Source organism: Carlito syrichta, unplaced genomic scaffold, assembly GCF_000164805.1.
Source record: "Carlito syrichta isolate Samal-C Ts95f unplaced genomic scaffold, Tarsius_syrichta-2.0.1 Scaffold306954, whole genome shotgun sequence".
Lineage (NCBI taxonomy): Eukaryota > Metazoa > Chordata > Mammalia > Primates > Tarsiidae > Carlito > Carlito syrichta.
The window spans coordinates 10045-25109 of record NW_007251050.1 but is presented as its reverse complement, the minus strand read 5'-3'; the positions used below and the strand labels follow the sequence as shown (position 1 = coordinate 25109).

The window sequence follows — 15065 nt, the reverse complement described above, 5'->3', positions numbered from 1 at the left end:
TTTATTTCATGTCTAGCACTGTGGACCTTCACTCTGTCCTTTCCCTCTCTTTCTCTCTCTCTTATGGAGAATATAAACAATTTAAAACACACTGGGATAAATAATAGTCATTTCTGACTCTTTATTATTGCATCTTCAATCCATATTATTATGGCTTCCTCCTTGAAAAGAGATATATCTTTAAATTGATTTTAGGTGGTCCACAGAGAACAACGATTTTGCTCTAGAGCCACAAATAGGCTGAGTTTCAAAACAGAATATGGAAGAAAGTCAAAAAAGACTCCTCTTCCCTTTACTTTCAGGAGCAAAGTACAATGGTTAAGATACACACGAGAACTGCCACTCAAGATGCAATTATGTGAGTCAATTCACCTGTTCAATCTGTTTGTACCATATCATCAGTACTTCCTCTAGCTGGTAAACAGTTTCTGAACTGCTGGCTGCAGCAGTGACTTCTTCAAAGGTGTGTAGTTTGGAAAAATCAATATTGTCTATTGTCTTTAACTTCACTGTCCCCTCAATACTTATTCTAGCACCTAAAAAAGCAATTTTAAGAAAAGTTGTTTAATGTCAATGTATCAAATGTCAACATGCACTTTCAAGCTGTAAATACTGAAATGTTAAAGATCTAATATTTTATAGAATACAATTCTAATTGATTATTAGATTGCGACTTGATAAATTGTATATTTTAACAATATTCAAAAATAAAAGTATCTATTTTAAAGAGCTCAGAATAAGGTATTTTTAATATTGTGAAATTTTTCATTAATATTACAGGAAGAGATTCCTCTTGCTATAACAGAAAATAATAAAGAAAACATGTCTTACTTCTACAAAGATCCCTGGAAAAGAAGAGTTTTAATGATTTCATATCTTACCTCTAGGTCTCATAATTACTTGATTAACATCTTTTAAGACAGAAACTTTTTCTGTAGTGTTTCTTTTTAATAACATATCTTACAGCTAATTTGCTCAATTTAGGAATTTACTAAACACTAAACTTTATACTTACCATCTAAAAATGAAAGGTATCTGTTGATAGTTTCAGTGAAAATGTGTTTTTCAGATTCTCCCTGTTTTGACTGGTTTAAAGCACCCCAATTGTTTGTTGCAAGAATAGCTGGTAGAAATACATTTGACAACATGTCCCTAATCCCATTTAAAAGTCCTTTTGATGCATCCAGAACAGTAAACAGCACTTCCTGAAAGAGTGGTGTTTAAATGTTATTTCATATGCTAACCCCCTTTAAGCAAGTGAACATCATAACCTATTTTACAATTCAACAAACATAGACAATAAGTTTGTAAACTATTAGGAAAACTTAAGGAGTTTTGAATATTAGCATTCTAAAGTCAGCAAGCTTATATTCTACTCCCATTTCCACCATTCACATATTTACTCATCAAAGAGATGCCTTCCTCAGAGTTTTAATTTCTGCATGGAGAAGGAGCCATAGCCTGAAGTTTATACAAAGTGAGGGAGATGGATCTGAAACTCCTGCATAAAGAAAGTCCTCATTATCAAAATAAAAAATATTGATATATTAAAAAAAAAAGAAAGTCCTCAGTTGAGGGTTGTCCCCCCAAAAAACACAACTAAATAAATAAACAAACAAATAAATAAATAAGAAAGTTGCCCTGTCCATGAAATGAGAACCAGAAAAGCCCTTGGCCAGAATTTTGGTGGAAGAAATTATCAGCCACAAGAAATCAAGAGCCCAGAAATCAAGAGTCTGCCATCCATGAATGTGACATCTCAATTAATATATTCTAAGTGATTAGGAAATCTCAAGCCAAGAAATTAAGATTTAAAAATCTTGTCTGGGGTCACTTAAAATTGGTTGTTTGTTTTTTAACTGTGAGTGTATGGCAATAAAGAATACAATGACTGCTACTATGGTTTGGTGTCATTGTCTTGATTTGTGCTAACGTGTCAGCAGTTTTTCCCACCATTGCTTCTGTACCATCAGTTAAATACGGTGAAAAGAGCAAACAGCATTTTAGTATTATGGTAAAAATGAATTTGACCTTATGGATCCCCTGAAAGGGTCTTGGGTACCACTTTGAGAACCACTGGTATAGTATCCGTCTCAGCTATGGTTACATTTACATAGTTATAAGGATATAAACAAATACTTAGTCAAACAAAATAGAATATAACTATGTTGGAAGAATGGAAGGATGGAAAAACAAGGAAGAAGGCCAGAAGGGTAAAAAAAAGGAGCTAACTCCTCATCTTCCATAAAAAAAATTCCATGGGTATTATCTAAACTGACAAAAGGAGCAATCAGAGCAAATTACTTAGACATATAGAGATAAATGAAAGAGTCCACTAAAAAAGTTTAATAGCTGCTTCTGGAGAGTGGGATAGAAGTCAGTTTTTCATAACAAGGCTTATAGAGCCTTTTCTTTCTTTAAACTATTTGCATGTACAATAACTGATAAATCGAAAAATTTATAAAAATGAATAGATTAAATCATGGACAGGTTGAAAAAAGAATTAGTGAAATGAAGATAGACTGAGAAAACATTCACAATAGCGAGATCATGGTGAAGCTAGAAGACTTTGAAGACAAAGAGCAAAAGCAAACAGAAAGAAAAAACTCAGATTGCCTGTGAATTACACTAACAGGAGAGGTCTCATTAGCCACAAGAGATGCAATGAAAAATTTACGAGGAATCAGGGGGAAATAACTGCCAACCTAGAATCCTAAATCAAGCTAAACAACTTCCCTTCAAACAATCTCTTGTCATAAACAGAAAAGGAGTAAAATTAGTCAATTTCATTTTCTTTTCCCATTGTAAAAGGTATCAAGACCGTCTAAGAATTATAAAGAGAACTAATATTTGTTGAGAGCCTACTGTATATTAAGCAACACAATAAGAATTAACTTATATTATCATTTAGTGTCACTACAATCCTGCCAAGTGGGAATTATAATTCCCAATTTAAGAATGTAGAGATCTAGCCGGGCTCGGTGGCTCAGCCTGTAATCCCGCACCTTTGGGAGGCTGAGGTGAGTGGATTGCCTGAACCCGCGGGTTCGAGACCCGCCTGGGTAGGCGAGACCTCATCTCTACAATAAATGAAAAAATTAGCCGGGCGTGGTAGCGCACGCCTATAGTTCCAGGTACTTGGAAGGCTGAGGCGGAAGGATTGCCGGAGCCCAGGAGGTCGAGGCTGCGGTGGCCGGGAGCGGCCACTGCACTCCAGTCTGGGCAACAGAGTAAGACTCCAACTCAAAAAAAAAAAAAAGAATGTAGAGATCTAAGTCTTAGAAAGGATGAGTAACTTCCCAGAGGGCACACTGTTAGTCAGTGGTGGCAAAGGTAAGAGGAAAATTCAGGTCCATCTGGCTAAAATTCTTGCTTTTCCCATTCCACTCTCCTGCCTTCCCAGGACTAGATTAGTAATGCCCAGACTCTAGGTTCATTCTCCCTTTTTCTTTTAAAATTATTAAAGAGTTAAAATATTAAGTGAACAGGAGGTTAAATAAAGTAACTAGTATTTGTAATTGTATAAACAAAATTAAATGTGTTCCTAGTGAATGGAAGGATATAAATTATTTGCATGCCATCTAGAAAAAATGAAATTTTCATGAATTTTAAAAGCAGTGTCTGAAATATACATATAACTAAGCTCTATTATAGTCAATTTCTCAGTTTCTTTGAATATATGAATACATTATTTTCTTGGAACTCAGTACAGTCCTGTATTTAAAAAGGGAAAGCAAAGTAATGCAAAAGTGTGACTATAAAAATACATTCAATGTTTAACTATATATTTGAGGAAAATTTTTAAACATACCTCATGAACACTTTTAACATTTATAGCAATATCATCACGACAACGAACAAAAAGTAAACATAGTCCTTTTAGTTTCTCCGGGGCTGCACTGTCTACATACAATCTCATCATTTTTGCCCCTTTGATTACTCCATGAATAGTTCGACCGCATTCTGAAAACAAAAGTCAAGAACTTAGCACATGATTACATAACTGATCAAACATGATAAATTACTGTGACTCTTACACTATTGTTTGCTGTCTTACTTAATTGTAATAAGTTTTCAATATGATCATAGAATACATTTTTTTTTTTTGTCTACAAGAAGATGTCAATTATTGCAGTTCTTAAATTGAGGTCTCTTATGTGTGTCTTTCCCTGAGCTCTTCACTTTTGTTCTTTCTGGGCTGACTTCAGGGCATTCACACAACCTGTTCTCCTATCCCATTTCCAATCTGCCTACCAAATTCCTACTCATATTTCAGATCTCAACTGAAAAGCTACCATTGCCAGAAGCCTTCACTGAGTCCCTCCAAGAAGAATACCTGTACTAAATACACTCATTGCACCCAACTTATATTAAATCCTTCCTTCAATGAAAATTAAATATGCAATTATAAATCTTTCTTTAATTTTTAAAAAACTATTAAAAACATGAGAATTATGTTAGGTGGCTGATTGCAATATTAATTTGCAAAACTCAACAGCCTTCTTATTTACAATAATAACCAATTTAAAATGTGATAAAATAAATACAAAATTCCTATCACAAAACCATAAAAATGTTTTATCTATCTTGCCTTCCATTTTGGGGGTTTGGGAGTTTCCTCCTGCCCTGTTATTCTAGCAGACTAAAGTCCCAGGGCCCCACAGAACTGGGCATATAAAAACTAGACTAATAGACTCTGCAAGAATGAAAACCTTAAATGGATACTCACAAAAAAAAAAAAAAAAAAAAGAATTTGAAAAATGTCAGTCTAGTGATGAATCCTAAAGAAACTACCTTGAAATCCACAGAAATGCTGTTTATCCCTGTGCTTCCCAAGACTTGATTGCTCAACTAATTCTAAATTTTGTGAACTACCCCCCCCCTAGAAAAACTGTGCTCTGCTTATATAAGCCAGAATCCCTTTTTTTTGCTTGCAGCCAAAGAACTCTGATACATGGTTCCTTAAAAGCCCAAATGCCCATTTATAGAGGTTGCACAGGGATTTACTACACTTAACATCCTCCCCTTTTTCCTTGCTAAGAGAACCTGACATTGTCCCATTTGGCAATGTGTATATCCCCAGGAAGAAAACAACTTTCCCAGCCTCCCTGGCTACTAGAGTAGCCATGTGACACAGTTCTGCCTGATAAAACAAAAGATAAGCTTTTTTTTTTTTTTTTTTGAGTTGGAGTCTCACTCTGTCACCCAGACTGGAGTGCAGTGGCCGCTCCTGGCCACCGCAGCCTTGACATGCTGGGCTCCGGCGATCCTTCCGCCTCAGCCTTCCAAGTAGCTGGAACTACAGGCATGAGCCACCACACCCGGCTAATTTTCTGATTTATTGTAGAGATGAGGTCTCGCCAAGTTGCCCAGGCGGGTCTCGAACCCACGGGCTCAGGCAATCCACTCACCTCAGCCTCCCAAAGCGCGGGATTACAGGCTGAGCCACCGAGCCTGGCTAAGACAAGCTTTAATTTTCTGGTAAAGAGGAGAGATGTGACCATCAACAGAAGAATGATTTCTGAAAACTCACAATGTAGTTGTACAATGGAATACTATACTATACAGATTTTTAATTAGGTAAATCTATTATGTAATGACATAGAAAAATGTCTAGGCTATACTGTCGAGTACAAAAACCAAGTCAAGAATACAATGTATTATATAATCATATTTTTAAATGATAATAAGCATTTATATGTTAACACAAGCATATGAGAAAAACACATAACAGAATCTTTACCAAACTGATAAATGTATTACTTTTCTAAGTAGCAAAAATAATGATTAAAAACATGTCTACCCTTTGTTCTGGCAATTCCCCTTCTGAGAGTTCTCTCCAAAATGTATTCCTAATCCTCATAGATTTGTCATCAGTGATTTTCAGTGAGGCATTATTTCCAGGAGCAAAAAACTGTAAACAACCCAAATTCTACTAGGAAATCAGTTTAGGAAATTATAGTTACAGACCAGGCTCGGTGGCTTAGGCTGTAATCCCAACACTTTGGGAGGCCGAGGTGAGTGGACTGCCTGAGCCCACAGGTTCGAGACCAGCCTGGGCAACTTGGCGAGACCTCATCTCTACAATAAATCAAAAATTAGCCGGGGTGGTAGCACATATCTGTAGTTCCGGCTACTTGGAAGGCTGAGGCGGAAGGATCACATGAGCCCAGCAGGTTGACGCTGGGGTGGCCGTGAGTGTGCCACTGCACTCCAGCCTGGGCGATGGAGAGAGACTCCAACTCCAAAAAAAAAAAGAAAATGATAGTTACATCAGGCTAATGAAATAAAATGTAGTTGTTAAAATTTTAAGTGGAGAAAAATATTTATTAACCTAAAGAAAATAATATTATCAAATTTAAACAGCCACTATACAATAATATGTAGAATTGGATCCCATTTTTGTAAAATACGTAAATAAACCAAAGTAGTTATATAGGGATATCCAAGAAGTTAACAGTGCTTTCTCCAGCTGAGTGGGGCTGTAGATGATTTGCATTTTTCTTCAAATTATAGCTATTTTCTTATTTTAGTACAGTTTTCAGTTATTGTTTTAATTTTTAACAAGTTATAAAAATATGAACCACACAATAATTCCCCCATGATAAGAACTGTGAGAGACAGAAAATCCGCAAAATAGACCTAGTCAACTAATATTGAGTTTACATATTTTGTTGAAGAAACAAGACTTGATATGTCTGAGCATTAAACAATTAGAGGAAAGTAGATGAACACAATTAAGTGCTGTATTTACAATGCAAACTTTAAATGAGAAAGGAATCTGGAGAATAGTAATAGATGCGGGTTGAAACACTCTGGGATGGTCCCAGAAAGAAAACGCATGAGGTGATCTGAAGAAGGAGAAGGGTTTGCTGGGTGAAAAGGAGAAAGGCAACCTGAGAGAATCGGGAGACTGGAAAGAAGGACATAGAAATTACTTCTGGTATGTCCAGAAAACAATGAAGAGAGTGGCTTCAAGGAACAGCAAAGTCACCGCTGGAAGAATAGGAGATCAGATTAGACAAGTACTGTCTCCAAATTACAGTGGGCCTTGGATAAATGAGGGCTTTGTCCCCAACCCAATAAATAGCAGGACAATAAAAGATTTACTTGGCAGGAATACATAAGCAGTATGAATTTCAGGGCGAGAATCTGGTTACAGAGATACTAGTTTTCAATCCAGAATACTAGGGCAGGCATGAGAAACGGGCCTAGCACAAGGCAGCAGAAAAGGAAAGTGAGAAGGAACCAATAGGAGGTGACATGATGAAGGTCAATCCACAGGATTAGGAAGATGGATAGTCTAAGACCAAGAAGATGACACATGTACTTAGTTATTAAGACAAAGGTAGCAAGCTGGAAGCATGTGAATTATCGTATGCACAGTAGGAAAGCTGGATATTCCAACTGATGGCTGCAGCAGGCATACAAGAAGCTGAGCTAAGACCACAGTGGGTAGCTGCTGGCCTCTGAAGTGGTTTCATGAGCATTTCTAATCATCTGGACAAAATGGCTCCACCCATTTCAGGGAAAACACATCTAAATTCTAATGAAAAATGTGTATTCTCCAGTAGAGGTCAATAATTTCTATTACTATGTTGTCTCCTTAAATCATCACAGTAATGCCAGAAAACATATATTTGGACTGAAATGTACTGTCCTTAAGATATCACATTTTTTACACGTAAGCTTCTGGTAAATTCTTCTTTATAAATAATAAGTATCCATGTATAAGAGAAAAAAATATGTTGCACTTTAATATTCATGAAGTAATTGCTAGCACATTGCCCTCATAAAACATTCTTACCAACACCAGGGACATCTCCTTCCTGATAAAAAATTTTCAATGTCTTACAACCATCTTTTCCAAAAAAATTAGCAAATGCATCCAGCTGTTAAATAAAAGAAAATCATGATCAATAAAATGACTAGGGAATAATCCTCAGCATTCTGTAGATGAAGAAAATGAGACAGTTTATTCAAGGTACATCAGAGGCAAGGTTAGAACTCAAATGAATTTAACTTCCAAATTACTGGGAATATAGGGTGAGTTCTGTTCCTGTATCTACATTAATGGTCCACATATACAGTTCTGGGCAACCACTTACCAGACCCTGCCTCAAAGAATATTTTTGTTTGTTTGTTTTTCTGAGTCGGAGTCTCACTCAGAAAGTCTCATGCCCAGGCTGGAGTGCAGTGGCATCCTCAAGGTCACCCCAGCATTGATCTCCTGGACTTAGCCTATCCTTCTGCCTCAGCCTTCCAAGTAGCTGGAACTACAGGCATGCACAACCACACCCGGCTAATTTTTTTATTTATTATAGAGATGAGGTCTCGCCAAGTTACCCAGGCTGTTCTTGAACCTGAGGGCTCAGGCACTTCCCTCACCTCGGCCTCCCAAAGTGCTGGGATTACAGGCTGAGCCACTGAGCCCAGCCTGTCTCACAGAATCTTATAGGGGTAAATAGGTAGTCCAACTAGAAGTAAAAATAAAAGAATTATTATTGAAAGAAACTCTACTTAAAACTGACTTGGAGAACACAAAACCTGTCTTATTGCATAAATTTTTTTTGATCAGTTATTTAAGCAATTATGTTTGCAGCAATTGAAATTTGACCCATACTGTAGCCAAACTAGTAAAAACAAATTACTATAATGAGATTCTTCCATATTTATGAGCATGAAGTTTTTATTCAATTACTTAGGAGTCAGTGAAATGTCTTAGTAAGTAGAAAACTAAACAGATGATGTAAACAAAAGCCCTGAAACATTACATGGGAAATACAAAGTGACTATACTCTCCCCCTTCACTTAGTCCCATTGATTCCATACTGAAGTCTCTCTCTTGGGTAGTGAGTTTTTCTTGACTTACTGATTGCTTGGGGGAAGTATCCTAGGTGTAGCAATGCCACTTCCTTTAGGACAATGGCTTGCAAATGTTAGTGTGCATCAGAGAATCATATAGAGGGCTTTTTAAAAACACAAAATGATATGCATTTTTAACAAACTCTGGGTGATACTGATGCTGCTGCTTCTGGGACCAGATTTGAGAACCACCTCCCTAGGAGATAAAACAGAGTCACAGAGATGTGCATAGCTCTAGTCCTTATTTTTTTACTCTTCCACTTCCCATATAAACTTGACTCTCTCACAAAATTACAACCTAAAAGAGACAAAAGCTGTGAGCACATCTCTTGTGCAAAACCTGACTCTCTCACATATTTACAACCAAAAGAGACAAGAGCTGTGAGCACATCTCTTGTGCAATTCTGTCAATATTTTCTTGCTGACCCTTTAGCTTTGGAAGCATACAAATTTTCAAAAGTATTGCACATAACTGTGATTTTTTTTTAAAAAGATACCAAAATATCAAATACAACAAATTCTTGCTTTGTAGATACACTGTACTCCTGAGACTAGCAAAGTGAATGGTTGTGGGCCAAAATCATGACTGTGAATTAAAAATTAATTTATATTACATAGCATTTTACCAACAGTTAATCTGAGCTTCACCTAGGAAAGATGGCATTTCTATACTCTTCTTGCAGAAGAGAAAAACTAAAGCTAAAAAAACTTTTCAGTGAAAGATTCAGAGACACACAAGCATAATAAAGAGCCTGGCACTAGACTCTAGCCTTGGTACTCCAGATCTGTGCTCTTTCCACAGAACCAAAACCACTGCTGTCTTGACTTTGGGAGACATTGTCAAGTAACCTAGGAAAGAGATTATCTCGAGTAGTGCTAATAAAGGAAAAAAAAGGGGTGAAAGTGTGAAGGCCAATGTTATAGAAACCTCTGTATTGGTCAGGGTCCTAGCAAGAAAAGGAGTCATAAACAAAGGGGCTTTTGAAGAAACTTCATAAATAAAAAGGTTACTTCTAGAAGCCAGAGCAGGGTTAAATAAGGAAGCTATGGCACTAGTAGCAACAACAACAACAAAATAGCAACAAAGGGAAATCATATCACCCCAAGGCCTAAAAGGGTGGAGGTTGGGGAAAATGGCGTAACAGGAACCAGGGAGATTAGGAGGAACGCTGTAACTGGAACAAGGGAGTTGAGGGAGATGGTGTAACTGGAAAAAGGGGGCAAGGGGGAATGGAATAACTGGAACCAGGGAAAGGGGGAGAATGGTGTTACTGGAACCAGGGGTTGGGCAGAATAGTGTAACTGGAACCAGGGTGATGGGAAAATAGTGTAACTGGAACTAGGGGGACTATGGGGAATGGTGTAACTGACACCAGGGGTTGAGGGGAATGCTGTTATTGGAACCAGAGTGATTGGAGAAATGGTGTAACTAGGGGGATTATGGGGAATGGTGTAACTGAAACCAGGGGTTTGGAGGAAATGCTGTAACTGGAACCAGAGTGATTGGGGAAATGCTGTAACTGGAACCAGGGAAATTGGGGGGAATGGTATAACTTGAACCAGGGAGATTGAGAAAAATGGTGTAGCTTGAACCAGAGGGATTGGGGAAATGATATAACAAACCAGGAGGATGGAGGAGTGGTGTAACCGGAACGAGGAGGATGGGGGAAATGGTGTAACCAGAGTCAGGGGGATTATGGGGAACTGGAACCAGCATGATTGGAGGAATGGTGTAACTGGAACCAGGAAATTGGAGGAACAGTGTACCTGGAACCAGGGGAATCAAGGGGCATGGTGTAACTGGAACAGAGGAGTTAGGAGAAATGGTGTAACTGTATTGGGGGAATGGTGTAACTGGAACCAGAGGGAAGCGGGAATGATGTAACTGGATCCGGGTTGAGAACTAGAGATGTGAGGAGGGGCTGCTCAGAAGAAGCTGTAGTTATGGGACCACACACCTAGCCAGAAACATGGCCAAGAGAGGAGTTTTTCTTCCCTTCTTCCCCCAGTCTCCTCCTGGTACCTTCCAGTGGCTGAACCAAGTGCAAGCCAGAGAGCAAGGGTGCCCAGGTGGTAGATGCCGCAGCATTCAGCCTTCTAGGCCACAGAAGAGGGCAAAGACAAGGAGGGAATGGATCTGGAGGCAAACAAAATAACCATCACACCCTCTGTTGCCCACCTGTGGCGTCTTTCTGAGCTACTTTCACCCTGCACTGCACACCAGGTTTCACAGTAAAAGAATACTTTTCCATATACTCAATTCCCTAAGCCGTGCCACTCCTGTGTCTTATCCCATCCTCTTACTCACTTGAGCATCAACCTTGATGTCAGTTTATCACACACCCTTGTCTTTTCCCTTCAATCAAATGAGCATTCTAATCTCTCTCGGATTTTGACATCAATTTTCCCTCCTGGCTGCAGTATTTTTCTCTCCACCACGACTTTGCACATTCACAAACAACACTTATGGAAACACCTTTTCCAGTTTGATTCTTCCCTTAACACCTAGATTTGCCAATCCTTGCAGCCCAAGCAGAGTCTGGCCTAGCTCATGATGGCCTTAAAGGTAGAACCTAACCACATGGACTCAAAATCTGAGACACAACCCAGGAATAACAAATAGAAGAGTTTATGGCTATATAGCACTTCTGCTTCCTGACCAGCATGCTAGCCATGAGAAAAACTTCCACCAAACAGAGAATGCCAGCCCAGAAAGTCACTGCAAACATTAAAGGTGGGATTACTGGCTCTGCAGGTGCCCACTTAGTCCTAGCAGTTGTCCTCCCCTGAAAGCAATGGTCAGGCCATAATATCTATGACTGCACCTTTGGCAGAGCTGTGAGGATTCTAGTTGTAAGGTTAGTCAAGTTTGTGGTCTAGTAATTTTCAGATGAAACAAGATTGATCACCTATTTGGTTTCTTCCCTAACAAAGCGCAGGAATGGTCCACAGGACAGACTTGAAGCCTGGGCCTACAGAGAAGTGCTTTACTGGAGCCAGGGTGATTGGAGAAATGTTGTAATTAGGGGGATTATGGGAAATAATTCCTTCATCTCAATGCCATCATCTCAGGGAAGCCTATAGGGCTGTTTTGTACAGATTGTTTCTACTTGGAGACTAGGCAGACATATAGACAGAGTCACCATAACAGCCAAAATGACTATTTTAGGGAAGGGAGGCCATTAAACAAACAAACATGACTTGAGAATGGCAAACAAACACAACTTGAGAATGGCAAAGAAAATCCTCTTACTATACGGGTGATATCATCCACAGTCAGGACCAGCTACGGAACTTGATGAACCCAGGGTAAAATGAAAATGCAAGACCACTTGTGAAAAAATTATTAAGAATTTCAAAATTGCAACAAAAGATCATTAAACCAAACACAGCGAAATTGCAAACACAGGGGCCTCTGTGACTACACAGCCCACGTTCCATGAAGCTAGCCTTGACCACCGCAGTACATGCTACAGGGAACTTCCATGAACCTGGGAAACCACACCCTGCTTCCCAGGCTTCCTCCTGCTTTATGTGTGTATCTCCACATATTTTCTATCCTTGGTCATTAAAATAGTCTAGAACTACTAGTGCTTTTGCATGTCATTTTCCTTTCTCACTGTTTACCAATACACACTGGGAATAGGAAGATGGGCAATCCTGTTCATAGTGTCAGGGAACTGCTAGGACCAAACTCAGAAGAAAGGAAGGGCACGCAACTTTGCAGAACTTGGCAACACACTGCATTAAGCAAAGGAGAAGCTCTTTTAGGCACCATTCCATGCATCCTTTGCCTTAGAGCAAGCTGAAGAATTTTGCCCAAGTTTACTGAGCCCTCTAAAAGCAGGGGCCATAGCCACCATGGTGACAGTCTCACTCCAACCCCACCCCAACTCAACTGTCTCATCAGTGCACTCTGTGGGACAACAAGCTCTCCAGCAGCTTGTAGCTCCTCACTGTATTGCTAGGATTCTAGCCCAGTCCACCCCTAGGTTTGGGAAAAAGCCCAAGCAACTAGTGGTTGTTTTCTCAGAAATTAATTTAGGACAAGGGTTATCAGAGAAAGCTAGAACACAAGTTTATCATATATTACTGCAATAAGGATGACCATATAAATGTATCATCCACAACAGGAACACTTCTGGTAGTGGCAGGAGAAACTGTTGATTATGCCAGGAAAATAGGGATAATCCAGAACTGTGGAGACATATGGTCACCTAACCTGCAATTGCCTATTTTCTACTACTGTGTACTCACACAACAGTCACTGATCCTTCGCTCAGATTTATAAAGTTAGTTTTTCTATACAAATGATTTGCTTATGTAGTTTACACAATCTGCACTGTAAAGCATTACCCTACCTGTGCTTGACTGTCTCTCTAACTACTGAAGTCATTTTAAGTTATAAGTTTAGCCAAAATTCTAATTATTAACTCTTTTCTTCTTCCGCAATAGTGGGCCTAACTAGAAATATAATTCAAACAGTTATATATATATATATATATTTTTTTTTTTTTTTTTTTAGTTGGAGTCTCACTCTGTCGCCCAGACTGGAGTGCAGTGGCCGGAGTGGCCACTGCAGCCTCGACCTGCTGGGCTCTGGGGATCCTTCCGCCTCAGCCTTCCGAGTAGCCGGAATTACAGGCGCGTGCTACCAAACCCGGCTGATTTTTTTTTGATTTATTGTAGAGATGAGGTCTCGCCTGCCCAGGTGGGTCTCGAACCCGCAGGCTCAGACAATCCATTCACCTCAGCCTCCCAAAGGCGTGGGATTACAGGCTAAGCCACCGAGCCCCGGCAAACAGCTATAATTATATAAAATAAAGCTTCCTTTCTATCAGTAAAACTCCTTACTTAATGTTTTTTTAATGTTATATTGTTCATAACAATGACTCCGGTTTATTCAATCACATCTCAAAGAACAATTTCAAAGTAATGATAAGACTTAAACTTACAGATGGTGAATCCAAAATTAATTCTTCAACAGTGACTATGTCCAAGCCAAGAGTTTGTGCTATAATTTCAAATACGTATTTGTATGACGGGTCAATTTTCATTTTTCGGCTTTCCCTTGCATCTCTAAATCTTGCCTAAAGAATGAAACCCACATGTAAAAATGGGGATTATGAAGAAAAAACACCAAAACATTTCATTTTAAATAAAAGTGGTACACGTGAAACATTTTATTCCAAGCAAACCTGTCTCTCTTTTAACGTCTCCTGTAGATTTGGAATACCACTCATACTTCGGCGAAATTTGGACGCCCGGCGGGAAGACTGAGAAGAAAACACTTCAGAAATCACCGATGGAATCGGCCGCGGTGCAAGTCTACTTCGAGCTCTATTCAGATCCGGCTCATCGTCGTCTGGAAGAATTATCCCTTCCTCAGAAGGAATGAGATTCCGATAATCAACCACGGAAGCAGGAGCATCTTCTGCGGAAAGAGGGAAAGCTTCCTCCCCCTGAGCCTCCACTTCTAAAAGGGGCGGGGCCCCTTCTCCAGGAGGGGGCGGGGACTCTTCTCCCGGAGGGGGCGGGGACTCTTCTGAGAGGGCGTGGGCTGCCTCTTCCGTAGAGGGAGGAGCCTCTTCTCCCGCAGTAGGTGGGCCGCCTTCTTCCGCGGCCGTGTCTTCATCCATCCTTTGCTCTTGCGGAATACCTTCAACTTCAAAACCTGGAATTGTAAAATGTTTCCATTTAAAACTGTACAATAAATTGAATGTGGTGTGTTTTTATTCCTCTCCTTGAAGCTACGCAAGTAGCAAAATCACCTAGTTCTCTCTTACCATATTATCTGAAGAACTAAGTTTATAGGACTATAAAGGTGATTTTTTTTTTTTTTTGAGATGGAGCCTCACGTCGCCTAGACTGGAGTGCAGTGGCAAGCTCCCGGCCACCGCAGCCTCGACCTGCTGGGCTCCGGCGATCCTTCCACCTCAGCCTTCCAAGTAGCTGGAACTACAGGCTCGCGCAACCACGCCCGGCTAATTTTTTTGATTTATTGTAGAGATGAGGTCTCCCCAAGTTGCCCAGGCGGGTCTCGAACCCTCGGGCTCAAGCAATTCTGAAGGGAGCTAGCGTGCGCGCCCGCAGGTACACACACACACACACACACACACACACACACACACACACTCCTAGGGACTTTTTCAAGCTATAAGTGCGCCTTGAATATGGTATGGCCCTAGGAGATTGTCCCT

General features: G+C 39.7%; 1 protein-coding gene across 1 annotated transcript; it reads right to left on the bottom strand.

Moving 5' to 3' along the window:
- Positions 1 to 363: 363 nt before the first annotated feature.
- On the bottom strand, positions 364 to 14504 carry LOC103265979 (dynein heavy chain 8, axonemal-like). The gene is made up of 6 exons (XM_008063624.1): positions 14064 to 14504; positions 13821 to 13955; positions 7808 to 7892; positions 3812 to 3963; positions 1016 to 1205; positions 364 to 536 (listed from the first exon to the last, which is right to left on the bottom strand). The coding sequence occupies exons 1-6, from the start codon at positions 14502 to 14504 to the stop codon at positions 364 to 366; spliced, it is 1176 nt and encodes a 391-aa protein (XP_008061815.1).
- Positions 14505 to 15065: the final 561 nt, after the last annotated feature.